At 39.4% G+C, this 11,077-nt stretch overlaps 1 protein-coding gene and 1 long non-coding RNA gene across 3 annotated transcripts; one reads left to right on the top strand and one right to left on the bottom strand.

Moving 5' to 3' along the window:
• Positions 1–667: 667 nt before the first annotated feature.
• TSEN2 (tRNA splicing endonuclease subunit 2) lies at positions 668–8,199 on the bottom strand. Its single transcript, XM_015874731.2, is given in 12 exon segments — positions 668–1,125; positions 1,660–1,749; positions 2,346–2,457; positions 2,890–2,926; positions 3,963–4,101; positions 4,712–4,762; positions 5,056–5,133; positions 5,244–5,793; positions 6,211–6,247; positions 6,946–7,027; positions 7,711–7,903; positions 8,001–8,199. Coding segments are annotated over 12 exon segments (1,608 nt in total). The 5' UTR covers positions 8,180–8,199; the 3' UTR covers positions 668–1,065.
• A 305-nt stretch (positions 8,200–8,504) lies between these two features.
• On the top strand, positions 8,505–10,663 carry LOC107319688. 2 transcript variants are annotated; one of them, XR_004308852.1, is made up of 4 exons: positions 8,505–9,269; positions 9,369–9,443; positions 9,525–9,642; positions 10,276–10,663. It is a non-coding gene; the product is annotated as an uncharacterized LOC107319688 (long non-coding RNA). The 2 variants fall into 2 exon arrangements; XR_004308851.1 differs by having other exon boundaries at positions 8,505–9,443.
• Positions 10,664–11,077: the final 414 nt, after the last annotated feature.

Genomic DNA, 11,077 nt, shown 5'->3' with positions numbered 1-11,077 from the left:
TCCAGTCTCATTGATAGATACATTTCTTTTCCAGTCCTTCTTTACGCTTTACAGGTTTATTCCTCAAACCAAGAGGGATCCGTAGTGTTAAAAGATAGCTGTACAGTGTCCTATCTGTAATGAACAACAGACTCATCTGGATCCATCTCAGAGAGGAAAGTTAAGAATTTATCCAAAAGCAATATATGTTTAAAGAAATAGAAAGATGCTCCAACAGTACTTCTACCTATTGTGCATTACAGAGAAGTGTATGCTGAGGACACGATTCTACAGTTCATAATTCTGCACACTTTTATTTACATATATTCTAGCTTAAGAAAACATATATATCTTCTCTTCTACTGGCTTCTACAAAGTAAGTGTAGCCCTGAGCTAGATTTAAGTCCCATTTCCTCAACTATAGAGAAACAATCAAACCACCATGGGCTGTCCATAACCAGTTTATAATTTTTTACCCCCATCTTCTTTCACTTCTTGCTGAATTCTAATTCGTATTTCCCTTAAAAGCATATTCAGAAACACAACGTGATAGAGACAACCATTTTGAAATGCTCAATTCTGCTGCTGCTAAGAGCCCTCCTGTCCAGAAACCTTTAGAGCAACTCCAAATTCTTTAGCTAAGGTTTGGCTTGCAGAAATAAATGACAGCATGCTATTTCTGAGTATATCAGAATCCATACCTCATTTTAAGGTTTTAATTTCAACTGATGAAATATAAATACATGGCAAAGTAGCAGTGTCCTGGTAGAACTATCTGCTATGAAGAATTAGTTATAATCGTACCAAAACATGAAGTAGAGTCATCTCTAGTTACAAGTACAGCACTGTGCCACATAAAATCAACACACACGCAGATGTTCAGCTTGAAAAAAGCAATCACTCTATTGATATTTCCATTTTACATCTTTCTATTAAATGAACAGGATATGCTTGGATTTTAGGCAGCATTTATACATACCAACTGAAAATGCTGAGAGAAACTGATGATGAGCCATTGTCTCAGGGATCAGGTGAAAAAACAACAAAATGTTTATAAAAAGAATTAGATTCTTCCTGTACATTCAGCTAAAGATCATCTTGCTCACTGCGCTCACGGGAAGACACCCAACGAGTTACAATCAGTTCCTGAAATTAAAAATAGTTACCATTACGGAAGTGAAAAGATAAAGAGCATTGCATTGAGATTGTTTTCAAGCATTGAGCAGACTGACTTACATGATGTAACCCCTGCAAACAGATGACTACAGTCATTCCTTTAGCAAGCTGGTCTCTTAGGTTTTTGGCCACCCTGCCCACAGCAGAGGGGTGGTACTTAATGATCAAAGCTACTTAAAACCCCAGTCATGATTCTGTTTTTCTTTGTTTTTAAACATCCATAAACCACACACTTTCCATAGGTTCCCCACCCATGAAAATATAACAGAGTTGTAGCAACATTCAAATTTAGATCAGAAAACCTGAAGTATTTAAACAGAATGTAAAGTGCTCCATATCTTAGGGCACAAATAAATCTAGCTATTTTATTGCAGCCATGCATGTAAAAACAAAAGCCAGCTAAAAATCAAGCAACAGTTCAAGAGGGCTCTCTTCTGGTAGGTTATGTGTCCAGCTGCCCCAAGGGAAAATAAATACAGGCAAAGGAAAGAAGTAATTACCCACCTGAACCTTAATTCTTTTCAAACATTCTGGTGTGGCCATCTCTTCTTCAGTCATATCAGATGGTTTAATCAAATAGCATAACATAAGCTCCTGTTGGTAAACAGAAAACAGGAAATTAATTTCAACTGATTTCTTTCTATACAGGTTTTGATTAATTAGAAATGTTAATGAGGATGTTGAGAGAAGATGTCTTCTGCAAATCAAATCAGAGAAGAGCTGTATAATCTGCATATCTCATTTCCCTTTATCAAAGCAGAATCCTGTGTTGAGATAAACTATACTCACAACACAACAACTGAGCAGCATGATTATGAGAATAACATCACGTATGAGGCTCTATCACAGAAAAGTTTCCGGAAATTTTCGATTCTTTAGTTGAAAACAAAATCCTTGTACAGAGAAGGATTTAAAGACAGAACTGGTAACTAGGAAAGAAGCATCCCTTGTGTCTTTCTACAGTTCTTCACACAACATTTAAAGTCCCTGCAGAGGAGAGAATTTAATAACCTTCTTCCAGACATCAAGAGGATATTAACTTGTTTGCCCACTAGCAACTCAGTGTGTTCTTCTGCACACTTGAAACAGAACTCCCTTTCCAGCCTCATGCCCAATTCCATGTATTTTGGAACTAAACTGTGTATTTATCATTTCAAGGCTATGTTAAAATGAGTAGCTTCCGCCATTACCTTAGAAGCATTAACAGTTGTTCTGTTCAAACCAGACAAGGACATCCAGCTCAGTGGTCTGCGAAGAGAACCTTCAAAATTGTCATCAACTAATTCAGCAATGACAGAGTAACTGGAAAACAAAGGAGATGGGAATATTCACAGAAAGAAAATTGTTTTAAGAAGATTGTATAGCTTAACAATTTGAGCGAAAATCCCTTAGAATCACATTTTTTTCCTTCCAAATTACGTAAATTATCCATACTATATACCTTCAAAACTCAGTATTACTAAATGATATTCCCAACTACATTCATCATGAGTGCTAAATATGCTCATTTCAACTTTTAACTTGTAGTATTTTACTACTGTCACAAGAATACAATAAAACTGTGTTACTTAGTACCTCTGTTAAAAGAGGCACTTTTGCATGCCCAATCTGAATACCTCTGGCAAAGTATTTTGGGTTAGGAGTATGTGCTTAACCAGTGAAGGCACTAAATTAGCATGAGAGAAACTTCCTAATTTAAAGTTAAGAAGTTAACTAAGAACATAAGCTTCAAACCTTGCGTGATAGAAGGGAGGGCCCTTTCGATACAGCACTGTAAAGGAAGAGAAACACCCGAGTTAGGCAATCACAGTTACTGCCTGAGTTTAACAAGCAGCTCCATAAATACTTCTACATGCTTCATTAATCTTAATTACACTAGACAAAAAATTTCAGCACTTCTGAATTTTGCTCAGAATTAAGTTGTCCCAGTAAATGAAGGGGAGGACAGACAGACAATTAATACGGGAGCAGCAGGGCCAAGTAGGAAGCAGCAGGTAAAAATGCAGAAAAGCCAAAAGAAATCATTAATTGCCATGGGGAAAAAGAGCTTGGAATTTTTCTGCATCAGATTCATTCTTTTAATACCATATTTGCAACACAAGTAGAGCTGCTGGAGTACAAGGGGAAGATCACAGTAAGACACTGAATTCCTGTTGGAAGCAATCACTTTCCACAAGTTCCTAAGTACTGCTACAGTCCTGTCTATAGACCCACCTAAAGTTCTATCTCTGTGCTCACATTTCCTGCCTTCCCCCTGTCATGAGTTTGCAAGAGATTACTTTAACTAGAACGGGTTTTCTTATTCAGCTGACTCTCAGGAAAAGCATGAGTAGCACCTTATTCCAGTAGCAATCATGATTTGCATGTTATCCACTAAAAGCAACATTAGTAGCATCAATTTGATAAAACCACAGCACAAGAACAAGAACCTAGAGGGCAGGGCTGAATCCTTACTAGCCTTAAACTAATCAACTTCATCTGGCACAAGATGATGCAGCGATATGCTGAACAACAAACTCAGGCCAAAGGTACAATGACCAACCTAATATCTAATGAATAAATCAGGTGGTCAATATCAGAACTTTGCTGATTTGTATACAATTCATAGAAGATATCTTTCTTCACACACATCTTCATGTAACAACAGGCAGAACTGGATGGTTTATGCCGATGTGAGCTGAATGCAGTCCTTGAATTACTTAGCAAGGCATTATGGACACTTCTCATTACTTCCATATGACAAAAAAATTCTACCATTCGCAAACAAGCAATTGCAAGAGATTGTTTGTTCAAAGAAAGCTACTCACAGAGATCAGTTCCATACTTCAGTCCAACCTTGGGGACCCAGCCCTTGCTGCGGAAGTAATGATATGCCATGTAAGTAGTTTTAAAACTAGGCTAAATTTTGCTGAAAATTTACCATAGCTTCAAAATAGTCAAGGGCTCCTAAAAGTCACAGAAGAAGGCATTAAAATCAATACATTAATATTACAGCTCATGCAGAATACTGTGTGTAGTACGGAGTAAAAGCAAAGTATCAGACATCACAGTCCCAACATGATGAAAATGAACTTCAGAGAACAGAATGCAAAAGCCCTAAATGTAAGAGAAAACTGCAGCTTCCATTTGGTTTTTTGATCATTTCACAATTAGTCCCATAAGGCTCTTGTATAATAAGCAATCTAACAGATCTTAAACTTGAACCACAGGAAGATTAAAGAACAATCTGTATATATGATTATGCACCATATTCTTCCTATGCTGCCTTCCCCCATATATCTATTACCCAATCTGCAACAAACAACCTTCCTCTACATGAAGATCCTGCTTGCCTGTATTTTGGCAGCTGTGTTTGCCATGACAAACAAAACTTTCAGACCAATTTGTTATAAGCAGAAATGTTATTACTTGTTAAAAAAAAAAATTACTCTGCTTGGTATTCCCTCCTTCAGGATTAAGAGCATACAGTGCTGTTACATTTGGTTAAAAGTTCCTATCAAAAGAGGCTCAAATTACCCCAAATTACAACGGTACCCCCATTAATCAAAGCTCTTACCTCACCATAATAAACAGTTAAACATCCCAAAGCGTACACCAAGAAAAAAGCCTGAAAAAACAAAAAGAATAGCTTTAACTGGTATCTAGACTCTTCTAGGAGTTCATTTTCTAGGCAAGAACAAAGGCTCACATCAAGACAGACAAGTTGCTCATGAGCTTCTTCAGAAGTTTCTACTTATGACCTTTGCATTTCAATAGTGTGCCACAAAAATTATGCACGTGCTGTTGACTCCTGAGGGCACTGTATTAAAACTGTGAATATACTCAGAAAAGAGCACAACAGAAGCAGGATTTATGTTTCAGAGACAGGCATTAATATGTTATTTAATATTTGAAACATACCTCTTCCAAGCTGAGTTGTAAATATTCAAAAATCCTAAATGGATTTTTTCTGCAGACCAGTTTTTCCTTCTTGACAAACTACAACAACAGGAAAAAATTTACTACATTACTAAGATGTTAAACTGGAAATAATACCGAATTCTTGAGCTTTCAGTGATAATAGCCATTAAACAAACAAAGAGCCTTACATTTTCTTGCTCATGAGCAGAGCCCTCTTCATCAGCAGAGCCCTCTTCAGGGCATAAGCTACTTTCTTCTTCCTCTTGCACAAGCACATACTCTGGGGCACGTTCCCTTAACTTGGCCATGTTGCATGATTCTTGCTCAGTGCCCCCCTTATCCTTGCAGCCACAATGCACATGAGAACCATGCTTCTGGCAGGACACTTGGGCTGTCTCTTCCATGTCAGCAGGCTCCTGTTCTTTAGAGCCAAGAGCAAGCACAGCATCAGAAGCTGGATCTCCTTCTGCATAGGGTTTCTGGCAGAATTCCTTCTGATGCTCAGAACTTGAAGTCACGATGTTTCCAGTATCTGTAGAAGACTGCCTGGAAAGTTCTGTATTTTCTGTGTTTGGGCCCATTGTGTCACAGCTATCACCAGTTTGCTCAGCTCCACCCTTTTCCAATAACGGAAGCTCAAGAGGCCTAGTGTAGTTATCAAGAATTTTGGTCACGGAGCTGCTGTCAAATCCTTGCTCTTGCAAAGCGCTTTTGGCCCACTGAACACGCTGCTGGTACCTACAGAACAAGCAAAATAAACGAGAAATTCCAGGGCTTTACACCCTCTAACACATTAAAAACACACACATAAAGCTTTGTTAATTTCTGTGGCCACAAGCACTCACAGAATGCTATGCAAGAACCACACCTAGAGGACTGCTGCAATGCAGTTTCAAGGAGCAGGAATTTAGTAGCTGAGTGCAGTTGTTCTTAATCAAAGCTGGGCAATTCTAGTAGTATATTCATTATTTCCCATAACTTTAACAAAGTTAAAAATCAGGTAATGTAGAACAGTTTTCTGAACACAATTTATAAATGAAATAAAAAGGAAGAGAAGTCACCATTACTGACATAGTCCACAGACTGAAAGCAAGATAAAACATGAACTAAATCCTCCTGCCTCCTAAAAGAAAAAAGTAACATAAGCTGACTTACTTTTTTGATGTGATTATAGGCATTTTTAGGTTGGCACCTGTTATTAAGAGAAAATCATACACTGTATCATCAACAAGGTTTGCATGTCATTTTGATCACTCAGATAATTACTCATGCTTTCAATAATCCATGCCATCTTGGTCCTATTTGCATTGGTTAAGTGGGAGAACTAGAAATGGCACAGAGGTAACCATAAGTAAAGCAGTCTGCGGAAGATCAGCTAAACACACCGCTCTTATCCAGCCTTTACAGAGACGGGTACATAAGGATACTGCAAAATCCAGTGATGTCTATGGGATTTAACCATTGTGAACAATATGGATAAAGCATGACAGTCTCTCCTTAATGAACCAAAAGCACACCAGATGTAACCAGCCATCAGCATATTAAAAAATCCACATATCCTTGCCTTGTGATGTCATGAATCGTAATAACTGGAGTTTAAAGCCAAGAGAAGCTTGATAGTTATAGGCAGAAAATTCCAAGGATGACACCTTTACTTAGCAGAGCTCCTGAACAACAACTCACTGGAGTCCAGAAGGATGTATAACCACACACCTGGTTTTCCTAGGAGTCTTGTACTGGGCATTATCAGAGACAAGATATGGAAACAGGCTGAACTGTAACACAGCACAGCAGACTACTTTGTGAGTGATCTATATACATATATATTCCACAAGTGACATCATAATGTTATTAGAACAATGAAAAGAAGTACAAGTGGGCACAGCTTACCTTGCCACTTGGAAACCAGCGAAGGATCGGAAATGCTGTACACTGGCCGACTTCTTGAAAGAATGCCTTTTCCAAAATAGCCCTTCAAAGAAAAGCAAAAATCCTTAAGAAAACTGACATCCAAACTACAAAACTTTTACTGCTTCATCACTGAAATCCTGCAGCTTTTAATCTCGGCCCAAAACTTGTTGTTTAACTTCTGATAATTAAATGAACGTTTGCACTTGAAAATTTAATTTGGGGAATGTTGGGTCTTTATCCTCGGTTTTAAATATTTGTCAGACTACTTTCCAGAGCCTCTGAAAGCAGAGGCAGAAGAAGCACCTGTGTATTAAGTGACCATGTATAAGGAAAACAGGGATGATACAGTAATTGCATAAGAAGGAGGATGAAGTGGTCCTCAGCCATAAAAGGCCTAAAGCAGTTTATTTTACTCAGAAAGTTTTTTTAATTAACTCCAGACTCACAAGAATTTTTTAAGTATCAATAAAATCTCAATGTTCCAACCTCCTGACCCGAAAAACAAGAAAATGCTTCCACAGGGCTGCACACAACTTTGATAATATAAGTAAAGGTAACAGTCACAGTACAAGATAATATCTTAGTAAACTTTATGCTTGTTTTTTTCCCTTGTGTCACTTCAACACTTATTTTCTGGGGTAAGAATGCAATACTTCAGTCGGTTTGATACTGGATGTGTTTTGTGCTTGTTTCAGGAGTTAAGACACAGGGGGAGCAATGAGCACAGCACAGGGCGGTCAGCACCTTATTGTACAGCTGATCCATGTCCTCGGGGCTCCTCACCACGACGTTGTTATTAACCAAGTCAGCCCGGCACATCCTGAAATCCCCCCCGTCGGCACCCACAGGGAAGGGCGCCTGGTAGCACTCAAACACCCTTCTTTTCCTCCTCGGTGGATGGAAAGCTGCTTCGGCCATCTCCCTACGGCAACGCCTCCTGCTCAACAGCGGAAACAAGACGTTCTCAATGCTCGATAACGCTCGATAACGTTCACTAAGGTTCACCCGCCCCGTCTCAGCGCTGCCCCCATTACCCGGTAACCCAGCCCGGCCCAGCACCGCCCGTCGCTCCGAACACACGCACCCGAACCCGCAGCAGCACCAGCACCGCGTCACTCCGGCTCCATGAGGCCGCGCATGTGCTGTGCTGGCGGCCGCGTGTTGCCGTGCAGCTGGTGCCGGTCTGTCGCTTGGGGCCGCTGTATCCTCGCATCACCTGGCCTCACAATTCTCGACATCAAATCAAGTTGCTTTTCATTGAAATTAGAGTTTATCTGGGATAGATAAGCCTGTGTTCTCGCACTGTGCAGACACAGTGCTATGAGATGTAGGTTACAGGGAGAAGCAGACAAAACAGCAGCAGGCGGTGGGTCAGTTCTTCCACATCTCCTTATCTCCGCTCAGCCTTGAAAGGAAACCACAGCACACGCCATCCAGTGAACTAAACCACACTCATTTCGTCAAGTGAGCGTGCAGGATACATGTCTGTGCCCATTCCTTTCTCTGATTATAAGTCCAGATTGTTCTTCGAGCAGAAAAGTTGCTGTGTGAAGGACAAGATCACTGTGAGTTGAGTCATTAAAACATATGCACGTGTTATTTTAGAATATCAACATTTGCACAGACGCTTTCACAGATGTCTGGATTTCCCTTTCTATGATGAGACAGCAATGACACAGCAGCAGCACAATGACTGGGCAGCAGCTCTGGAAAGCAGATACTGAGGATGATAGAGAATCACAAGTTGGAAATAGGCCTGAATGTGCAAAAGGGGCATCATAGTGGTGCTTATATGCAGAGTGCCATATCCATGGCATGAAGTAAATGAGCATTTCCTTTATCAGAAACCTGAACTGAAGTGTGTGCAATTAGAAGAACAGGTCATGATAAATGTAAAGCAATTGGACAGTAAGAGAGTGACAAGAGTGATGTGAGGAAAGACTGAAATGACTCAGTCTAGAAAACATAAAATGGACAAAATTGGCCAATATAGTGAGGGAGATGCTTTCATTTCCATCAGAGGAAATTTTAACAGCATGCTAGATAAATATATTTCAGAAGCAATTAAAGTTGATCCTGCCTTGAGACAAGGCACCGCAACTAAAAGGACCAAAGATGATTTTTGTGGCAGTTTTCAGGATTTATCCTCTCTGTTTTTTGATCTCTGCAGTGCCATAGAAACTGCAATACCCCGCACTGCCCTGCAGGGGCTGGAAGCTGCACCTCTTGTTACATCATCTCTCAGAATTCCTTCTGTTATGTGGTGTTTTGGTTTAGTGATGATGAGAATAGACTGTCTCATGGTGCGTGTGGCTGATTCATTGCATCTGACGATGCAGGGCACTCTGTTACTTACTACTTCTTAATATTGAGTTTAATTACCCTGTTGACTTTATTCTAAGGTCCAAACTGATGGCAGCTTTCTGAGAAGTCATACTGCGAGTTTGTCTGGAATCATCAGACAAAGTACATTCCATGTATGCGATACTTACTAATATTCTAAGTATAATATTAATTAATTTTCATGCTATGCAGACTTTACTGCCAATAAAACTAAGTTCCATATGCAGGAAAGTGCTGGAGAGTTCTGCTAACAAAAAGGTTTTTTTGGGGGTGCCTGGAGACTTTTGGAAGGAGTTGGGTAGTTAGTTCCAAGCCCCATCTCAGCCAAAGCAGGTGAGGTGCTTTTTAAATACATATTTTACAATCTTAGGCTTATTAGAAGAAATAGAAATATCAGCCTGTAAAACTATTTGCCTATGTAGCATTTTCTTGTGTTTTCTCAAGGAAGTTAATAATAAAATTGTGAAAGAATGACATATTCTAGTAATGCCTTCAGTCAATTTTGGATTCCATATGAAACAAAAACCAGTTCTGTATAGAATCTCACAAAAACTAAATCATAGTTTGTCATTGGGTTCATTTCTCTCTCTGGTTTCAGCAGGATGTTCCTACAGAATTTTCTTAGCCCGTTCTAGTTGTATTCAATTGGAATGTTTTGACATGTGTTCTTACAAAAAGCCCATTTCTTTCTCACAAGGTGATCTGAACAGTAGCTGGGAAGATGGGCGGCTATTTATATTTGCAGTTCCAGTTTCCCTGGATCTGCAGAAATTCCCATGGAAATTCTGGTTACATTAACTTTGACAGAGATATGGGACTGTTTTTGGAAACTTTAAAAAAAATAATAATAATAAAAAATAAAAACCAGCAAGGGAGTACTTCTCATTTTTTACTAATATGTAATATCTTTCTTTCTTTTTTTTTAATTAAAGAAATAAATCAAGGTTAGTTTCTGCTTCGTTTCAGATGGTTTTCACAGGAGACAAAAAAAGAGAAGTCAGACAAATACTGGCCACGCATCAACCCAGTCAGAAATCCCACAGCAGCAGAAATCCCAGCGTGGACAGCAATAAGTGGACAGCATGAGAAAAGAGAATGCTAAAAGTGAATGTGTAGCTTCATGATTTTGTGTTTGTGGAGATTTGAACACCCTTTAGTGTTGAAGTCCTGCAGAACCATCTGATCCTGCTGACATTCCATTTAATCAGCGTATGGCCTGAGGGCTCTCTGCAGACACTGCAGTGTGCAGGGGCACTTTTTGTCCTCGTAGCTGGCTCTTGGTTTGTATTACAAACTTTATGCATTTGAAATGATGTAAACATTAAATTTTCTCTGCATCAAGGCTTTAAGCACCCCCAAAGTTATTGCTTTCCTTCTCCCCATAGAAATTAACGCAAATGGTCTGAGCTTGCAATTTCAAGAGTGTTTCAGGGCACTTAGAACCTCTGATTTTCACCCATCCCTTGAGCTTCAGTATCACATTTATTTACCTCTTGTTTGAGAAACATTTGTTCCTTCATGGGTCATTAGTTTTCCTGTTTCATCAGTCACCCAGGTGAGTTAAATGACGCACAGCTTCTATTTTGCCAAGTTCTGGCTGTGACACTTTTTGCCTCCTGCAACTGAGCAATTGGCCAGGCAGTGAAAGGCAAGAGAACTCCAGGCTCCAGCAAGACAATCAGTAAAAGGCCATTTCATTTTCTGTATTTCCATAGGAAGGAAAACTGCAATAATTAGATGTCTCCACTAGATGTCCATATTTCAGCAA

Source organism: Coturnix japonica, chromosome 12, assembly GCF_001577835.2.
Source record: "Coturnix japonica isolate 7356 chromosome 12, Coturnix japonica 2.1, whole genome shotgun sequence".
NCBI classification, from domain to species: domain Eukaryota; kingdom Metazoa; phylum Chordata; class Aves; order Galliformes; family Phasianidae; genus Coturnix; species Coturnix japonica.
The sequence above is the reverse complement of the archived record's forward strand: the minus strand, read 5'-3'. Positions and strand labels throughout refer to the sequence as shown.